Consider the following 21700-nt stretch of genomic DNA (forward strand, 5'->3'; position numbering starts at 1 on the left):
TGAGAGCAACTATCACAGTGCTGCTGCTTGAACACCAATAACTCAGATACACATGAAAACATGAAATGGTTCCAATCAATACCCCCCCCGGATCATCGCAGCTAGGAAGCTGCTATCCGAGTGGCCACTCCTGGCTAATGTCTCTGTCCAGAAGCAAGAATCAATTGGCCTGGAGCTAGCCTTGCTATGCTCATCTGCTAGGCCCATCAGCCACTCCTTGGGCTTCAATACCTATTTTGCCGACTGGCCTGGACCCCCACCGACCCATCACGACTGGACTACTGACGTGATTCGGCCGAGGGGGTCTCTCAACTGGCTCCTCCGTTGCGACGTGCCGCCTATCCGTAAGCCTGCTAGCTTGCCTAGTTCACCAATTACTTTGCAGACAGAGTTCAGTGTGTCAAATCGGAGGGCATGTTGTCTGGTCCCCTGGCAGTCTCTATGGGGGTTCCACAGGGTTCAATTCTCGGGCCGACTCTTTTCTCTGTATATATCAATGATGTTGCTCTTGCTGCGGGCGATTCCCTGATCCACCTCTACGCAGACGACACCATTGTATACACTTTCGGCCCGTCATTGGACACTGTGCTATCTAACCTCCAATCGAGCTTCAATGCCATACAACACTCCTTCCATGGCCTCCAACTGCTCTTAAACGCTAGTAAAACCAAATGCATGCTTTTCAACCGATCGCTGCCTGCACCCGCATGCCCGACTAGCATCACCACACTGGATGGCTCCGACCTTGAATATGTGGACACCTATAAGTACCTAGGTGTCTGGCTAGACTGCAAACTCTCCTTCCAGACCCATATCAAACATCTCCAATCGAAAATCAAATCAAGAATCGGCTTTCTATTCCGCAACAAAGCCTCCTTCACTCACGCTGCCAAGCTTACCCTAGTAAAACTGACTATCCTACCGATCCTCGACTTCGGCGACGTCATCTACAAAATTGCTTCCAACACTCTACTCAGCAAACTGGATGCAGTTTATCACAGTGACATCCGTTTTGTCACTAAAGCACCGTATATTACCCACCACTGCGACTTGTATGCTCTAGTCGGCTGGCCCTCGCTACATATTCGTCGCCAGACCCACTGGCTTCAGGTCATCTACAAGGCCATGCTAGGCAAAGCTCCGCCTTATCTCAGCTCACTGGTCACGATGGCAACACCCATCCGTAGCACGCGCTCCAGCAGGTGTAATCTCATTGATCATCCCTAAAGCCAACACCTCATTCGGCCGCCTTTCGTTCCAGTACTCTGCTGCCTGTGACTGGAACGAATTGCAAAAATCGCTGAAGTTGGAGACTTTTATCTCACTCACCAACTTCAAACATCAGCTAGCTGAGCAGCTAACCGATCGCTGCAGCTGTACATAATCTATTGGTAAATAGCACACCCATTTTCACCTACCTCATCCCCACAGTTTTTATTTATTTACTTTTCTGCTCTTTTGCACACCAATATCTCTACCTGTACATGATCATAAATCACTTCAGTGTTAATCTGCAATATTGTAATTATTCGCCTACCTCCTCATGGCTTTTGCACACATTGTATATAGACTTCCCTTTTTTTCTCTGTGTTATTGACTTGTTAATTGTTTACTCCATGTGTAACTCTGTGTTGTCTGTTCACACTGCTATGCTTGGCCAGGTCGCAGTTGCAAATGAGAACCTGTTCTCAACTAGCCTACCTGGTTAAATAAAGGTGAAATAAAAATAAAAATAAAAAGCTGTCTAGAGCACAATGGACTGATAGCTTAAGAGGCCCATTGGACCTGGTTTGCCACAAGGAGCCCTGCTGATCCGTCTGCCGACGTAACAGCACGAGGGGGCCACAACAGACTTTGTCCTGTCGCAACGTCCCTAAAAGGCCCTTCTGCTAGCTTGCTAGCCCCGGCCCGCTAGCTGCCAGAAGCCACACACTGGACTCCTATGATCACTCTGCTACGCATGCCACTCCCTAACGTCAATATGCCTTGTCCATTGCTGTTTTGGTTAGTAAATATTGCCTTATTTCACTGTAGAGCCTCTAGCTCTGCTCAATACGCCTTAGCTAACACTTTAGTTCCACCTCACACACTTGCAGTGACATCACCTGGTTTAAATTATATTCCTAGAGACTTTCATCGTCACTCTATGCACAGGTTTAGCCCCACTGCATTCACATCCTACCATAGCCTTGACTGTATATTATGCCTTGAATCCGTTCCACTGTGCCCAGAAATCTCCTACTCCTTTAACTCTGTTCTGAACGTACTAGAGGTTCACTTCTTTTAGTGTTTAGCCGTACCCTGATCCTACTCCTCTGGTGATGTGGAGGTTAATCCAGGCCCTGCAGTGCCTAGTTCCACTCCCATTCCCCAGGCACTCTCATTTGTTGAGTTCTGCAACTGTAAAAGCCTTGGTTTCATGCATGTTAACATTAGAGGCCTCCTCTAATGTTTGTTTTATTCACTGCCCTAGAACACTCTGCCAACCCGGATGTTCTAGCCATGTCTGAATCCTGGCTTAGGAAGACCACCAAAAACTCTGAAATTTCCATCCCTAACTATAACATTTTCGAACAAGATAGAACTGCCAAAAGGGGCGGAGTTGCAATCTACTGCAGGGATAACCTGCAGAGTTCTGTCTTACTATCCAAGTCTGTGCCCAAACAATTTGAGCTTCTACTTTTAAAAATCCACCTCTCCAGAAACAAGTCTCTTACCATTGCCGCTTGCTATAGAACATCATCTGCCCCTAGATGTGCCCTGGACACCATATGCGAATTGATTGCCCTCCATCTATCTTCAGAGCTCGTCCTGCTAAGTGACCAAAACTGGGACATGCTTAACACCCCGGCCAGCCTACAATCTAAACTTGATGCTCTCAATCTCTCACAAATTACAAATGCACTCAACCCCAAATGTACAACCCCAAATCCGTAAACACAGGCACCATCATAGATATCATCTTAACCAACCTGCCCTCTAAATACACCTCTGCTGTCTTCAACCAGGATCTCAGCGATCACTGCCTCATTGTCTGGGTCTGCCTTCAAGCGACCACCCCTCATCACTGTCAAACACTCCCTAAAACCCTTCAGCGAGCAGGCCTTTCTAATCGACCTGGCCCGGGTATCCTGGAAGGACATTGACCTCATTCCGTCAGTAGAGGACGCCTGGTTGTTCTTTAAAACTGCTTTCCTCACCATCTTAAATAAGCATGCCCCATTCAAAAAATGTAGAACCAGGAACAAATATAGCCCTTGGATCACTCCAGACCTGACTGCCCTTAACCAACACAAAAACATCCTGTGGCGTTCTGCATTAGCATCGAATAGCCCCCGCGATATGCACATTTTCAGGGAAGTTAGGACCAATATACACAGGGAGTCAGGAAGGAAAAGCTAGCTTCTTCAAAGCAGAAATTTGCTTCCTGCAACACTAACTCCAAAAAGTTATGGGACACAGTAAAGTCCATGGCTTTAAACTAGGAAACACTGTCACCACCGATAAATCTGCGATAATTGAGCATTTCAATAAGCATTTTTCTACGGCTGGCCGTGCTTTATACCTGGCTACCCCGGTCAACAGCCCTGCACCCCTCACTGCAACTTGCCCAAGCCTCCCCCATTTCTCCTTCACCCAAATCCAGATAGCTGATGTTCTGAAAGAGCTGCAAAATCTGGACCCCTACAAATCAGCAGGGCTAAACAATCTGGACCCTCTCTTCCTAAACCTATATGCAGAAATTGTTGCAACCCCCATTACTAGCTTGTTCAACCGCTCTTTCGTATCGTCAGATCCCCAAAGATTGGAAAGCTGGCGTGGTCATCCCCCTCTTCAAAAGGGGGAGACACTCTAGACCCAAACTGCTACAGACCTATTCTCTATCTTACCCTGCCTTTCTAAAGGTCTTCGAAAGCCAAGCTAAACAGATCACCGACCATTTAGAATTCCACCGTACCTTCTCCACTATGCAATCTGGTTTCGGGTGCACCCCTCAGCCATGCTCAAGGTCCTAAACAATATCATAACCGCCATTGAATAGAGACAATACTGTGCAGCTGTATTCATCGACCTGGCCAAGGCTTTCGACTCGGTCAATCACCATATTTTTATCGACAGACTCAACAGCATTGGTTTCTCAAATTAATGCCTCGCCTGGTTCATCAACTACTTATCTGACAGAGTTCAGTGTGTCAAATCCTGTTGTCTGGACCTCTGGCAGTCTCTATTGGGGTGCCAACAAGGTTCAATCCTCAGGTCGACTCCTTCTCTGTGTACATCAATAATGTTGCTCTCGCTGCTGGTGATTCTCTGATCCACCTCCACGCAGACGACACCATTCTGTATACTTCTGGCCCTTCTTTGGACACTTAACTAAACTCCAGACGAGCTTCAATGCCATACAACTCTCCTTCCGTGGCCTCCAACTGCTCTTAAATGCAAGCAAAACTAAATGCATGCTCTTCAACCGACCGCTGCCCACACCTACCCACCCGTCCAGCATCACTACTCTGGACGGTTGGGACTTAGAATATGTGGACAACTAAAAATACCTAGGTGTCTGGTTAGACTGTAAACTCTCCTTCCAGACTCACACTAACCTGTCTAGGACTGGGAACCCCGTTCCGCTAGTGGAACCCCTCGCCAACAGCCAATGAAATTGCAGGGCGCCAAATACAAATCAACAGAAATGTCATAAATCTAATTTCTCAAACAGAAAAGTATTTTACATCATCTTAAATACAAAATTCTCATTAATCCAGCCAGTGTCTGATTTGAAAAATGCTTTACAGTGAAAGCTCCAAACAATTATGTTAAGCCACAGAAAAACCCAGCCTTTTTTCCAGCCAAAGAGAGGAGTAACAAAAAGCACAAAGAGATCAAATTCATCACTAATCTTTGATGATCTTCATCAGATGACACTCATAGGACGTCATGTTACACAATACATGTATGTTTTGTTCGATAAAGTGAATATTTATTTCAAAAAATCTAATTTTACATTGGCGCGTTAAGTTCAGTAGTTCTAAAACATGCGGTGATATTGCAGAGAGCCACAAGAATTCCCAGAAATATTCATTATAAATGTTGATGAAAATTCAAGTGTTATGCATAGAACTTTAGATACACTTCTCCTTAAACTCTTGCTCCTACCTGACACGCAGGCGTCCCATCTAGACATCTGGAAATGCAAATGCGCTACGCTAAATGCTAATAGCACTCGTTAAAACTCAAACGTTCATTAAAATACACATGCAGGGTATTGAATTAAAGCTACACTCGTTGTGAATCCAGGCAACAAGTCAGATTTTAAAAATGCTTTTCGGCGAAAGCATGAGAAGCTATTATCTGATAGCATGTAACACCCCAAAAGACCTGCAGGGGACGTAAACAAAATAATTAGCATAGTCGGCGCTACACAAAACGCACAAATAAAATATAAAACATTCATTACCTTTGACCATCTACTTTGTTGGCACTCCTAGTTGTCCCATAAACATCGGCAGCGTAGCCTAGTGGTTAGAGCGTTGGACTAGTAACCGGAAGGTTGCGAGTTCAAACCCCCGAGCTGACAAGGTACAAATCTGTCGTTCTGCCCGTGAACAGGCAGTTAACCCACTGTTCCCAGGCCGTCATTGAAAATAAGAATATGTTCTTAACCGACTTGCCTGGTTAAATAAATAAAAATAAAAAATAAATCGGTCCATGTATAGCCTAGATATCGATCTATGAAGACTGTGATAAACGAAAAAAATAGCGTTTTATAACGTAACATCATTTTTTTTAATTAAAAAAGTTGACGATAAACTTTCACAAAACACTTCTAAATACTTTTGTAATGCAACTTTAGGTATTAGTAAACGTTAATAAGCGATCAAATTGATCACGAGGCGATGTATATTCTATAGCTGTACGTCTGGAAGTAAATCTCAACCAAAATATCCGGTCGGAGACCGGAAGAACTGCGCTGCTTTGTGTCTGTTTGACCAAGAAACAAATAGTAGGCAAATGACAAGACTGTTGACATCGTGTGGAAGCTGTAGGTATTGCAACCTCGGCCCCATTTAATGTGGTTCACCTTTATCAATCGGTTGAAGTGGCGCATGGATATATTTTTCCATTTTCAGTGATCAGATTTTCCTGCACTTTTCGATGAAACGCACGTTCTGTTATAGTCACAGCCGTGATTTAACCAGTTTTATAAACGTCTGAGTGTTTTCTATCCACACATACTAATCATATGCATATACTATATTCCTGGCATGAGTAGCAGGGTGCTGAAATGTTGCGCGATTTTTAACAGAATGTTCGAAAAAGTAGGGGGTAGGAGTAACAGGTTAATGTTAATGAAACAGGTGTGTCAGATTTCAAAAAAACTTTACGGAAAAAGCATAATCTGAGTACCGCGCTCAGAACTCAAACCAGCCAAAATAAATATCCGCCATGTTGCGCAGTCAACATTAGTCAAAAATAGCATTGCAAATATTCACTTACCTTTGATGATCTTCATCAGAATGCACTCCCAGGAATCGCAGTTCCACAATAAATGTTTGTTTTGTCAATCATTTATGTCCAAATAGCTTTTGTTAGGGCGTTTGGTCCAGTCGGACGAAAAGTTCAAAAAGTTATATTACAGGTCGAAGAAACATGTCAAACTAAGTATAGAATCAATCTTTAGGATGTTTTTATCATAAATGTTGAATAATGTTCCAACCGGACAATTCCATTGTCTGTAGAAAAGCAATGGAACGAGAGCTACTTCATGTGAAATGCGCGTGACTGAGAACGAGGCTGCTGCCAGACCCCTTAGTCAAACAGCTCTCATCCGGCCCCCCTTCACTGTAGAAGCCTGAAACAACGTTCTAAAGACGGTTGACATCTAGTGGAACCCATATGAAGTGCATAATAACCCATATCCCACTGTGTATTCGATAGGGGCTGAGATCAAAAACTACTAAATAGCCCATCCAACTACCTCATCACCATATTGCTATTTATTTTGCTCCTTTGCACCCCAGTACCACCACTTGCACACACATCTTTTGCACATCTATCACCCCAGTGTTTAATTTGCCATACTGTAATAATTTTGCCACTATGGCCTATTTATTGCCTCACCCCCTTATTTTACCTCATTTGCACACACTGTATATAGTTTCTCTATTGTATTATTGACTGTGTTTGTTTATTCTATGTGTAACTCTGTGTTGTTGTTTGTGTCACACTGCTTTGCTTTATCTTGGCCAGGTCGCAGTTGTAAATGAGAACTTGTTCTCAACTAGCCTACCTGATTAAATAAAAGGTGAAATACATGTTTTTTAAATGACCCAGGGCATTGATATAACATTACTCAGATGCACAAAAACAAAACCATTCAAAATGGGTGAACCTTTCCTTTAAGGGTTATTATTACAGTACATTCCAAATGTATAATTTAATGCTTCTCTCTCAAGCAATCAGAAAGTCACTCAAGATGTACTCTTCTGATTGACCCACTTACATGTTTCTGTGCAACTCTGAAGAACTGCGCCACGTCACGGACCACATTTCCAAAGTTGTCGTAAGTGCGCACGTAGGGCCTTATCCATGAGGGTAGCTGGGCACGTGCGTCTGTGCTTTTGAACCTGGAGGAAATAGCCAACGGACACTATAGAGTTGCATGATAGGAAAAACTCTGGTAACACTAACGTTCAGTAATAAATAATTTAAGGCATTTACAAACAGTTTGTTCACCATTTATAACTCATTACTACCACATTGGAAAAGGTTGGTAAGCTACTGCTTATTCTTTATCATTGATATGATTTAAGCCACCTTTGACCTTAAAAATGCATCAGGCACTGCTGGAATGTCTACCAATGTCCATCTTTTTGTGAGAAATTACACGGGTCACTCAAAACATTTCTAAAGTATAGCCTAGATAGCCCTCACTTTATATTAGGAACCACAAAAACACTTAACTAATGATTAGTAAACAGTTTAAAAGGACCTATATTAAACGTCTTATGAATTATTTATGAATAAAAGTTGTGAATAACTAGCTTGTAAACTAACATTTACAAATGGGAGAAATGGTGAGAAAACTTTAAGTGCCTTATAATTGGTTTATTACTGACTGTTATTAGAAAGTGTTACCAAAACTGTTCGAGAGTCGGTCTGACGATACTGACCCTTTGGGAAGAATTAAACTCGGTTAAGCGTTGCTAGTGTCCGTGAGTTACTTACTCAAAATTGGAACCTAACACTACCTTACCCATACATAGGTGAGATAGCTGATGTTTTCAACTTCCACATAATAGCTATGCCACTTTGTTTACATACTCATCTCATATGTATATACTGTACTCGATACCATCTATTGCATCTTGCCTATGCCACTCTGTACCATCACTCATTCATATATCTTTATGTACATATTCTTTATCCCCTTACACTTGTGTATAAGACAGTAATTTTGGAATTGTTAGATTATTTGTTGGTTATTACTGCATTGTCGGAACTAGAAGCACAAGCATTTCGCTACACTCACATTAACATCTGCTAACCATGTGTATGTGACAAATAAAATTTGATGATTCCTAAAATCACGAAAGCATTAATATTTTATATTGATGGTGTAAAGTGATGACTTGCACATACTGTACAGTACCAGTCAAAAGTTGACACACCTACTCATTCAAGGGTTTAATTTAGTTATTACTATTTTCTACATTGTAGAATAATAGGGAAGACATCAAAACTATGAAATCATGTAGTAACTGAAAAAGTTTTAAACAAATCAAAATATGTTGTATATTTCAGATTCTTCAAAGTAGCCACCTTTTGCCTTGATGAAAGCTTTGCACACTCCTGGCATTCTCTGAACCAGCTTCACCTGGAATGCTTTTGCAACGGTCTTGAAGGAGTTGCCACAGATGCTGAGCACTTGTTGGCTGCTTTTCCTTCACTCTTCATCTCAATTGGGTTGAGGTCAGGTGATTGTGGAGGCCAGGCCATCTGATGGAGCACTCAATCACTCTACTTGTTGGTCACATAGCCCTTAAACAGCGTGGTGGTGTGTTGGGTCATTGTTCAGTTGAAAAACAAATGATAGTCCCACTAAGCCTAAACCAGATAGGATGGCGAATCGCTGCAGGATGCTGTGGTAGCAATGCTGGTTAAGCATGCCTTGAATTCAAAATAAATCACTGACAGTGTCAACAGCAAAGCACCATTACACCACCTCCTCCATGCTTCACGGTTTGAACCACAAATGCGGAGATCATCCGTTCACCTAAGCTTAGTCTCACAAAGATTGACTGACCATGTCTTAAAGTAATGATGGACTGTTGTTTCTCTTTGAGTATATGAGCTGTTCTTGCCATAATATGGACTTTTACCAAATAGGGCCATCTTCTGTATACCAACCCTACCTTGTCACAACACAACTGATTGACTCAAATGCATTAAGAAGGAAAGAAATTCCACAAATTAACTTTTTGCAAGGCACACCTGTTAATTGAAATGCATTCCAGTTGTGCAAAGCTGTCATCAATGAAAAGGGTGCTACTTCAAAGAATCTCAAATAAACAAATACATTTTATAACACTTTTTTGGTTACTACATGATTCCATGTGTTATTTCATAGTTTTTAATATCTTCACTATTATTCTGAAGTGTAGAAAACAGTAAAAAGGGAAAACCCTGGAATGAGTTGGTGTGTCCAAACGTTTGACTGGTACTGTAGGAGTTATCAGGCAAAGGATGATGACTAGAATCCTATAGGACAATCTAGTTGATGTCCCGGTCATGTGATGTTTACAATGGCAACCACTATTTCTAGAGGCACGTCATGTTCCGTCACCAACACTGCCTGAAGAATATAGGCTGATCTGCTCCTACTTGAATATACAGTTGATGTCAGAAGTTAACATATACTTGGGTTGGAGTCATTAACACTTGTTTTTCAACCACTCCATAAATTTGTTGTTAACAAACTATAGTTTTGGCAAGTCCGTTTAGGACATCTACTTTGTGCATGACACAAGTCATTTTTCCAACACTTGTTTACAGAACGATTATTTCACTTATAATTCACTGTATCACAATTCCAGTGGGTCAGAAGTTTACATACACTAAGTTGACTGTGTCTTTAAACAGCTTGGAACATTTCAGAAAATGATTTTGACTTTACAAGCTTCTGATAGGCTAAATGACATAATTTTAGTCAATTGGAGGTGTACCTGTGGATGTATTTCAAGGCCTACCTTCAAACTCAGTGGCTCTTTGCTTGACATCATGGGAAAATCAAAAGAAATCAACCAAGACCTCAGAAAACAAATTGGAGACCTTCACAAGTCTGGTTCATCCTTGGGAGCGATTTCCAAATGCCTGAAGGTTATTTGATCTGTACAAACAATAGTACGCAAGTATAAACACCATGGGACCACACAGCAGTCATACCGCTCAGGAAGGAGACACGTTCTGTCTCTTAGAGATTAACATACTTTGGTGCGAAAAGTTCAAATCAATTTGAGAACAGCAGCAAAGGACCACCAGACTTGTGGAGATCTACAATTTGAAGATGCTGGAGGGAACGGGTACAAAAGTATCTATATCCACAGAAAAATTTGTTCTATATCGACATAACCTGAAATGCAACCCAAGCACTTCCCAAGCAAGGAAGAAGCCACTGCTCCCAAAACCGGCATAAAAAAAATCCAGACTCCGTTTTCAAACTGCACATGGGGCCAACGATCGTACTTTTTGGAGAAATGTCCTCTGGTCTGATGAAACAAAAATAGAACTGTTTGGCCATAATGACCATCGTTATGTTTGGAGGAAAAAGGGAGAGGCTTGCAAGCCGAGGAATACCATCCCAACCGTGAAGCATGGGGGTGGCAGCTTCAAAAATTGGATGGCATCATGAGGCAGGAAAATGATGTGGATATATGGAAGCAACATCTCAAGACATCAGTCAGGAAGTTGAAGCTTGGACGCAATGATCCCAAGCATACTTCCAAAGTTGTGGCAAAATGGCTTACGAACAACAAAGTCAATTTATTGGAGTGGCCATCACAAAGCCCTGACCTCAATCCTATAGAACATTTTTGAGCAGAACTGAAAAAGCGTGTGCAAAATTTATTGAGTGGTTTATTGAGTGGTTGAAAAACAAGTTTTAAATGACTCCAACCTAAATGTATGTAAACTTCCAACGGTACCCGATGATCACCTGAAATGACCAGCATGCACCCCTGATGATCACCTGAAATGACCAGCATGCACCCCTGATGATCAACTGAAATGACCAGCATGCACCCCTGATGATCAACTGAAATGACCAGCATACAATACTGACCTGTGGTCGCACAAGAAGATAGCCCCGTAGTCATCACGGTGGCGAATGACTCTTCCAATAGCTTGGTTCACTGCCCTGGACGCCTGCTGTCTATACCAGTTCTGCCCCGACAGGTACTACCGACACACACAGAAAGGAAGAGAAACACAAATATTAACTAGATGTCCTTAGTGCATGAACATCTTTGCCAAAAACATGTTTTAAAGTATGTTTGGTTTTGCTTTTAGTGAAAAAAGTTGCAAATTGACAATTTACATGAACTTCACTTCTGTAAGGGTAGCTATTAGTGAAGTCCTAATAAATCCTGTAATATCATCAGTCAGAGGACCAGCGAAGGGGATTCCTCCATACCTGCACCCCGGGGGTCTTCTTCCTGCACATCTCGTCCAGGTACTGCATCTTCAGAATGACCCGGGGGTCCATGCGGGGCGGGAACGGGAGGCCAGTGATTATGACCCCTCGGCCATACGTGTCAGCAAAATCCAGGCCCTCGCTGGCCTGGCAGAGGTACAAATGAACCAATCAAGGCACACAGAAAATACCATGTATGGGCTTAAGATCAATTCAGAGTGATGTCTCCATGCGTTGTCAAAATTGTAGAGACCTTAACCTAACACTTAGCGACCTTGTTAAGAGGTTTGGATATCTTGCCGCGACAGCTGAGGTAGTGTTCAACTTCACTTCGAGTCAAAATGCAAGCCGAGATCTACCGCTCAGATTTGTTTTGTATTTTAAACATGAAGCCTATGCAACATTAACCTTTTACAGTTCTAGAACAACCAAGGTTTGTGCAGTAGGTTTAGCCCAATACATTACTGCATATTGGATATGCTTGAATTGCCCTGCCAATGTTGTTCTTCTCAGACCATTTCAAAAGAATATTTCAAAACTTGAGGTATGATCACACCAGTAATAGAGCAGTTGTTGAAGCACAGCTGAGTGTGCATAAAATTGACGATTGAAAATATATTTTCAGCCCAAAACAATTCTTCACTGGTCTGACAGGTTTTGGAATCTAATGGTCAGTCTCAGCGGAGGGAGGTAGAGAGCAGCTCCCTCCCTCCACTGAGACTGAACAAAGGGGGGACAACATCTTCCAACATTGTGAAACTCGAAATGATAACGACGGGACACACTCCAGAAACAAATGCAAGTACATTATTTGTTTTAATTAAAAATCATAATAACAGAACAGCAGCCAGTGCTTGAGAGGATGCAATGGGCAAAACTGGTTGAAATTAAGTCATAATGAGGTCATACTGTATCAACCAGTTTCTGGTTGTATAGACACCATTTCAAATAGATCTCTCTACTGGGAAATGGTTCTCAAACAATGTAGTATTTTTCAGGTATGAGCAATGCCTAGGACTCGGAGGCACGTGTGCACGTTTCCCCTCTTTTTTTTTTTTTTTGGTTACACAATCAGACAACATACTGAGGTACAAACATCAACGACATCATACCCGCCCAGACACATTTTCTCACCCCTTTCTCTGCAACGTTCTCAAATTGCATTACTTTGTTCCTCTCCATCGCACGCGCTCTTTCAATATTGACATAATGAAGTATATGATTTTTCCATTGTCTTAACGATGGAGGATTGGTTGATTTCCAGTTTAGGTATACTTAAAAAAATAAAAATAAAATTGATAATTGACGAGAACAGTATCATCCAGCCCATCAGATATCTTACTACACCCCAGTAGCGGAGTTTGGGAAGATTTTTACATTTATTTTAAAAATCCCTTGGAAAGCCAAGCCTAGGAAGAAAAATAGCCATATTACAACTTATGTGTTGTGATAATTGCGTTGTTTGCTCTATAACCTGTTAGTTCATATGACTTGCCACCGTGATATATATATATATATATATATACACACAGTGCCTTGCGAAAGTATTCGGCCCCCTTGATCTTTGCAACCTTTTGCCACATTTCAGGCTTCAAACAAAGATATAAAACTGTATTTTTTTGTGAAGAATCAACAACAAGTGGGACACAATTATGAAGTGGAACAACATTTATTGGATATTTCAAACTTTTTTAACAAATCAAAAACTGAAAAATTTGGCGTGCAAAATTATTCAGCCCCTTTACTTTCAGTGCACCAAACTCTCTCCAGAAGTTCAGTGAGGATCTCTGAATGATCCAATGTTGACCTAAATGACTAATGATGATAAATACAATCCAGCTGTGTGTAATCAAGTCTCTGTATAAATGCACCTGCACTGTGATAGTCTCAGAGGTCCGTTAAAAGCGCAGAGAGCATCATGAAGAACAAGGAACACACCAGGCAGGTCCGAGATACTGTTGTGAAGAAGTTTAAAGCCGGATTTGGATACAAAAACAATCCAGTACAATCAACATAAGCTAAATACATTGAGAGAAAAAACACAACATGCAACCAATTTCTAAATATTTTAGAGTTACAGTTCCTATAAAAGGAATCAGTCAATTTAAATAAATTCCTTAGGCCCTAATCTATGGATTTTACATGACTGGGAATACAGATATGCATGTGTTGGTCAGAGACACTTTCAAAATAAGGTAGGGGCGTGTAAGAGAAAACCAGTCAGTATCTTGTGTGACCACCATTTGCCTCATGCAGCAGAGTTCATCAGGCTGTTGATTGTGACCTGTGGAATGTTGTCCCACTCTTCAATGGCTATGTGAAGTTGCTGGATATTTGCGGTAACTGGAACACGCTGCCATACACGTCAACCCAGAGCATCCCAAACGTGCTCAATGGGTGACATGTCTGGTGAGTATGCAGGCCATGGAAGAACTGTGACATTTCAGCTTCCAGGAATTGTTTATAGATCTTTCCGACGTGGGGCTGTACATTACCATGCCGAAACATGTGGTGATGGCGGCGGATGAATGGCACAACAATAGGCCTCAGGATCTCATCACGGTATCTCTGTGTATTCAAATTGTCATCGATAAAATGCAATTGTGTTCATTGACCGTAGCTTATGCCTTTCCATGAAGAGCACACTTCTCCAGCGTGCCAGTGCCCATTGAAGGTGAGCATTTGCTCACTGAAGTCCGTTACGACACCAAACTGCAGTATGGTCAAGACCCTGGTCAGGACGACAAGCACGCACATGAGCTTCCCTGAGATGGTTTATAACAGTTTGTGCAGAAATTCTTTGGTTGTGCAAACCCAGTTTCATCAGCTATCCTGGTGGCTGGTCTCAGACGATCCCACCGGTGAAGAAGCCGGATGTGGAGATCCTGGGCTGGCATGATTACACGTGGTCTGCGGCTGTGAGGATGGTTGAACAATGTTGGTGGCGGCTTATGACAAGAGCTCTGGTGGACATTCCTGCAGTCATCATGCCAATTGCCTGTAAGGTGTTTGGATTATCTTGGCAAATGAGAAATGCTCATAAACAGGAATATAAGACACATTTTAGATAAAGCTTTTTGTGCATATGGAAAATGTTTGGGGTATTTTATTTCAGTTCATGAAACATGGGGCCAACACTTTACATGTTGCGTTAATATGTGTGTGTGTTTGGGTGCTTGCTAGTAGAAAGAAGCATATCGACTCACCCTACCTGTAGATAACCACCAACGCCATCCTCTTCTTTCATGTTGCCAAAATGGTATATGAATCAGTCATACAGTAACCTACACTCTTAGTTTTTGTTGTCCTAGGATACCTGGCTTAAATTCTTGCTACCTAGCCTAACTTCCTTTCAGAGGCAACAATAGCCTACTACATTTAGCTACATATTGAACTTCCGGCAAGGGGCACTATGTATGAATGTATGGTTAGTTCAGAATCGGCGTAATCATCGATTGGCCAGCACGGAGAACTAACTAAAACCATAAGTCCAAACCCCTATCTCCATTCAGGCCTAATTTAGGAAAGGGACAATTTTAGCTAGGTAGCCAGCCACCAGAGCTCAGAAGTGAAAATTCAAAAATAATTATGTCAATGACATTTGGTTTTTGTTGTGATTGGTGTGGCAATGACAAATCGAAACTGGCTTCCCTAAACTATTTTGGGGGTGTGCCAGGACCATTCACAGTTGAGCTCGTTTAGTTCGACGCTGATTGGCTCTCATTTAATTTTATTATCAAGGGAGGCCAAATGCTCACTGGCTTCCATTGCAGCAACAATTGTACTCTTTTTGACCAGACAGAAACAGATAGATGAGCTACACATAAAGAGACGCTTTCTCCTGCCGAGATACATTTAGCCTCTTGCGAATTAAAGGGTAAATTATGAAACAGACTAAATGAAATAATGTGTTTATTTTTTTCTTTTAATTTTTTCAGGAAGCCTGGCTTCCCTTGACATCCATGAATGCACACCATTGCTGCACCCTTATATGGAATGTCTTGAAATATGCAGACCGAAAGAGTGAAAGTAAATTTAGATTGTAATACTTCTGACAGCCAACTTGAACTCTGCCCACAACTTTTGGACTTTAAAGCATTCCCAGAAAATGACTCTGTCGTTGTTCTGAAGAATGTGTTAATTTGGTCTCGTATAATAGTGTGCTGTTTTTCCAATGAGGCCTGGTGACATTCTGCTTTGCCAAATCAGGAACTGCTGTGTTGACATTCAAAATGAGGTAGCATGCTATGTTTCCCTAACATGACGATGTTAGGTCATGGAGGGTAAACAGTGACCTTTTGGTAGAAGTGATTTACAGTATGTGTGTGGGTGACTATCTGAACCAGTAAGTGCTATAAAGCCATCAGAGCAGAGGAAGTACTTCAGGCAAGGATATGGGGAAGACCGACTGACCATAACAAACAAACAGGTCTTACCTTTCCCCGACAGACCGCAAAGAAGCTGCCCCCTTTAGATTTCGAGTCATTGACTTTGTCATAATAACCATCAATTATCTAGACAAAAAGGAAATGGCATGGGTTAAGTTAGCTTTGCTATACTAAAGATGGTGCAGGAGAAACATTCCCATGATAACGGTCATTTACTGTTACGGTCACGAAACTGCAGGTAGTGACAGAGTACATGCAGCGTTTTAAATGGGAATGTCTGCAGCACTGACCTCCGTGAACGTCCCCTTTCCCCTGGGCTCCACAAACATGGGCTTTATGTTTTCAATGCGGTCGGCATGCCCGTTTGCCTGGGGAAAAAGCAGGCAAAGAAGAGCATGTTATTATATTAAGTAAGACCAAAGGATTCTCATCACAGGTTCAGCATCAATAATGAAGCAGGAGGATCCCCTACACACACACAGTGCCTTCGGAAAGCGTTCAGACCCCTTTACTTTTCCCACATTTTGTTATGTTACAGCCTTATTCTAAAATTGGTCAATTGTCCCCCCCCCCCAATCTACTCACAATAGCCCATGACAACGCAAAAACAGGTTTATTAATGTTTGCAAATTTAAAAAAATAATAATAATTTTAACGAAACTTCACATTTACATAAGTATTCAGATCCTTTACTCAGTACTTTGTTGAAGCACTTTGGCAGCAATTACAGCATCAAGTCTTCTTGAGTATGACGTTACAAGCTTGGCACATCTGTATTTGGGGAGTTTCTCCCATTCTCCTCTGAAGATCCTCTCAAGCGGTGTCAGGTTGGATGCGGAACATTGCTGCACAGCTATTTTCAGGTCTCTCCAGAGATGTCCGGGCTCTGGCTGGGCCACTCAAGGACATTCAGAGACTTGTCCAGAAGCCACTCCTGCGTTGTCTTGGCTGTGTGCTTAGGGTTGTTCTCACATCTCCACAGAGGAACTCCAGAGCTTGGTCAGAGTGACCATCGGGTTCTTGGTCACCTCCCTGACCAAGGCCCTTCTCACCCGATTTCTCAGTTTGGCCAGGCGGACAGCTCTAGGAAGAGTCTTGGTGGTTCCAAACTTCATCCATTTAATAATGATGAAGGCCACTGTGTTCTTGGGGCCTTAAATGCTGCAGACATGTTTTTAGTACCCTAGCCCAGATCTGTGCCTTGACACAATCCTGTCTCGGAGCTCTATGGACAATTCCTTCAACCTCATGGCTTGGTTTTTGCTCTGAAATGTATTTTCAACTGTGGGACAGTATATAGACATGTGTGTGCGCCTTTCCAAATCATGTACAATCAATTGAATTTACCACAGGTGGATTCCAATCAAGTTGTAGAAACATCTCAAGGATGATCAATGGAAATAGGATGCACCCAAGCTCAATTTCAAGTCTCATGGCAAAGGGTCTGAATACTTGTGTAAATAAGGTCCCCGTTTTATTTTTTATAAATTAGCAAAACAATTGTCATTATGGGCTATTGTGTGTATATTGCTTAGGATTTTTTTTATTTCATCCATTTTAGAATAAGGCTGTAACATAACAAAATGTGGAATAAGTGAAGGGGTCTGAATACTTTCAAAAGGCTCTGGATAAGGTTTTTAATTTATGATTTATAACACCGCTTGTCCTCAGCCGTCTAGGCAACATACACCGCTTTGGATCTGGTCCTATGCCTGCTCCAGCGTTGAATTTATGCATTACGGTGACGTCATTGTCCATACCTTGCATCCACGCAGTTACCAACACATGGCAATGACTGTTGCCATGTGTAGGTAACCATAGAAGTGTAGAGTTGGCATTAGCACATACTGTACACATACAAGGCTACCTCTATGTCAGGCCTTTGGTCAATTCAACACAAACTCATTCGCTGCAGGAAATGGATTGATATTCAAATCCTAACCTGAAAAGTACTTTCATAGATAAAGTTATCAACGTATGGGTGGAATTTCAAAAAAGTTGCTGAATTGGTGTTCAAATGGTGACAACCTTTTTTCTGAGGGATCCCTGAGCTGCACTCACCCTCCAGAACTCCAGAGTCTTGTCCATCACAGGGTAAGAGGGGAAGAACACCAGCAAACCGTGAGGGACAACGCGGCCCAGATTCACTGCAGAAAGAAAAAATAATGAGAATTTAGGTAATTTAGTAGAATGGGTTGTCTCCAGTATGTTTCTCAAGCCAATGCTCTCTAGCATTAGAGCAATGGATGGAAGTCTAGTGAAACTACCTTTAACTTCCTTCATACTGGACACAGAGATACAAATGGTATCCACGAGTTCATCTGACTCAGGGGAAGTAGATAACGGGCATCAATGCTAAAATTCTGTTGTATCCCTATAATATACCCCTCCCCCGATAACAATTTGCCACTGGAGGTCATTCTCAAGGTCCTTGTATATCTCTAATGAGTGATTTAAGGTGTTTACACCAATGAAATAAAATTTAAGGATACACATTACACTAGTAAAAAATATATATTTGAATTGCCTTTGTTGTTATTAATCAATACATTAAATACTTTTGTTTACTTTGGATCATTGAACAAAAAAAATAGAAAGATCCCTCTAAATCCCCAAAACATCTCACTACAACACTACACATCACTACTGGGACAAGTCATTTTGATTACCACAAGTACTTTAAACAATGCACAAATAACGTTTTGCAGTATAAAAAGGAGTAGCATTATGTTTTTAACATTGATAAACATTGCAATATATTCAAAAACATCTATGATGTGTAACTTAGTTTCTCTCATGGTTGCAAAGGCAAGATACACAAATGCCACCGCAAATCAAGAACGCACAGATATGAATTTGTAGGATATATTCATCTTACCAACAGTGTTCCCTAAAGATGCCATGTTTTCAGGGACAAACCTTTGAAACAAATAGTGAGTGTGTGTTAATTAAACTAGAATGATATTATCATGTATACAGTGCCTTTGGAAAGTATTCAGACCCCTTGACTTTTTTCACATTTTGTTACATTAAAGCCTTATTCTAAAGTGGATTAAAAACAATATACACAATAATCCATAATGACAAAGCGAAAAACAGGTTTTTAGAAATAGTTACAAAATTATTATTTTTTAAACCCCAGAAATAGCTTATTTACTTAAGTATTCAGACCCTTTGCTATGAGACTTGAAATTGAGCTCAGGTGCATACCGTTTCCATTGATCATCCTTGAGATGTTTTTACAACCTGCAGTAAATTCAATTGATTGGACATGATTTGGAAAGGCACATACTGGTCAATAGAATGTCCCACAGTTGAAAGTGCATGTTCGATCAAAAACCATGAGTTCGAAGGAATTGTCTGGGGAAGGGTATCAAAATATTTCTGTAGCATTGAAGGTCCCCAAGAACACAGTGATCTAGATCATTCTTAAATGGAAAAAGTTTGGAACCACCATGACTCTTCCCAGAGCTGGCCGTCTGGCCAAACTGAGAAATCGGTAGAACAGGCCTTGGTCAGGGAGGTGACCAAGAACCCAATGCTCACCGACAGAGCTCTAGAGTTCATCTGTGGAGATGGGAGAACCTTCCATAAGGACAAACATCTCTGCAGCACTCCATGAATCAGGCCAGATGGAAGTCACTCCTCAGTAAAAGGCACATGACAGCCCGCTTGGGGTTTGCCAAAAGGCATCTAAAGACTCTGATGAAACTAAAATTGAACTCTTTGGCCTGGCACCATCCCTACGGTGAAGCATTGTGGTGGCAAGCATCATGCTGTGGGGATGTTTTCCAGCGGCGGGGACTGGGAGACGACTCAGGATTGAGGCAAAGATGAGCGGAGCAAAGTACAGAGATCCTTGATGAAAAGCACTGTGGAGCAGGTTAGGACCTCGGACTGGGGCGAAGGTTCACCTTCTAACAGGACAACGACCCTAAGCACACAGCCAAGACAGCGCAGGAGTGGCTTCAGGACAAGTCTCTGAATGTCCTTGAATGGCCCAGCCAGAGCCCGGACTTGAACCTGATCGAACAACTCTGGAGAGACCTGAAAATAGCTGTGCAACAATGCTCCCCATCCAACCTGACAGAGCTTGAGAGGATCTGCAGAGAAGAATGGGAGAAACTTCCCAAATACAGGTGTGCCAAGCTTGTAGTGTCACACCCAAGAAGACTTGATGCTGTAATCGCCGCCAAAAGTGCTTCAACAAAGTACTGAGTAAAGGGTCTGAATACGTATGTGAAATTCACATTTATATTTTTGATAAATTCTTACATTTCTAAAAACCTGTTTTTGCTTTGTCATTATCGGGTATTGTGTGTAGATTGATGAGTGATTTTTCTTTATACATTTTAGAAAAAGGATGTAATGTAACAAAATGTGGAAAAGGTCAAGGGCGTATGAATACTTTCCAAAGGCACTGTATATCCCCCCCCAGAGAGGGTAGTCACAGCGGTGGAGGTGCCCACCTGCGGTCAAATGCTGAGCTGAGCTGCACGCTGTCTGGACCGCGGTCAATTATGCTGACAAAGATCTGATCATGCTGAATCACATGGGGGTTCTCCAGGCATACTGGAAAGGGACTGTGGGGGGGAGGCAAGGGGTCAAGAGAAGTGAAACCCAAAAAAGGAAACCAAAGGTCAGTAGAAAAAACACAAAAACAGAACTGTCTCTTATGTTATGGACAAGAGCATCTGCTAAATGACCAACATGTGAATGACAAGACAAGTAGGTAAGTAACAAAGTTGATGGCTAATATCCTGCTATAGCTTTTTTCCCCCATGTGTGTGTGTGTGGTTGACAAATGACACACTCACATTTCCATTTCGGAGGTAAATGAGGACAGAGGGGAGAGGGTCCCGCTGGTGAGGATGATGCTGCGCACGCCCTGCCTCACCAGCTCCTGCATGCTGAACCCAGGCGAGAAGCACCAGTAACTCAGAACATTTCCTGGAATAAACCACATCCCCACTGGTTTCTTAAAATCGTAAAACACCATGGTACATCATTCAACCGGGGAACTCTGTCCAAACATGAGCGCAGATGTCCATAATACACTCTGTCTAGCTCAGTTAACTGCAGACAGAATTTAGATGGAGAATGGCCAAGCAACACTGCCTGTTGCTAGATCTAAAGTGACCAGTTGATTCAGATTTTCTTCGAGGAGAGCAGTGGACTTCTCTTCTATAATGTACAGGGATCTCAATGTCAACCTGTAGTACAAAGGCCTTTATTCTCAAATTGCCTCAGAGTAGGAGTGCTGATCACTGAGACGCTTGGTACATAAAGCCCCAGGTCCCCCATCAATATAAATCTTATTCATTATGATCGAAAAGGCCAAACTGATCCTAAAATCAGCACTCCTACACTGACACGCTTTGTGAATAGACAGATCTCAGTGTTCAAAATACATACATGAAACATCCTGTTTCCATTAGACACAGTGCCTCCTAGGGTTGGGCGATGTCTGGCATGACACATTGTCCCATCAACCTGTCCAGACATCACTGATATGCAATTGTATCATCTATTTATTTTTTACCTGGGGTGCGTCGTTGCGTTGCCTAGCATTGCAGGAAGCGATCTGTAATGCAGCCTGTGTCATGCACAAACCACCGATGAA

At 42.0% G+C, this 21700-nt stretch overlaps 1 protein-coding gene across 3 annotated transcripts in view; it reads right to left on the reverse strand.

The window, feature by feature from the left end:
* The window catches only part of rtel1 (regulator of telomere elongation helicase 1), a 61201-nt gene that overhangs the window by 19714 nt on the left and 19787 nt on the right, over positions 1–21700 (reverse strand). For all 3 annotated transcript variants that reach the window (XR_006838176.1, XR_006838175.1, XM_046343633.1), the window contains exons 16-24: positions 20895–21027; positions 20547–20660; positions 18956–18996; positions 18139–18224; positions 16368–16445; positions 16126–16203; positions 11690–11836; positions 11339–11454; positions 7502–7625 (exon numbers count right to left, since the gene is read on the reverse strand). Coding sequence is in view for 1 of the 3 variants with exons in the window: in XM_046343633.1 (XP_046199589.1) it covers positions 7502–7625; positions 11339–11454; positions 11690–11836; positions 16126–16203; positions 16368–16445; positions 18139–18224; positions 18956–18996; positions 20547–20660; positions 20895–21027 (917 nt within the window). In the remaining 2 variants the exon portion in view is untranslated. The remainder of the gene's footprint in view (positions 1–7501; positions 7626–11338; positions 11455–11689; positions 11837–16125; positions 16204–16367; positions 16446–18138; positions 18225–18955; positions 18997–20546; positions 20661–20894; positions 21028–21700) is intronic.

This window comes from Oncorhynchus gorbuscha, linkage group LG03, assembly GCF_021184085.1.
Source record: "Oncorhynchus gorbuscha isolate QuinsamMale2020 ecotype Even-year linkage group LG03, OgorEven_v1.0, whole genome shotgun sequence".
NCBI lineage: Eukaryota > Metazoa > Chordata > Actinopteri > Salmoniformes > Salmonidae > Oncorhynchus > Oncorhynchus gorbuscha.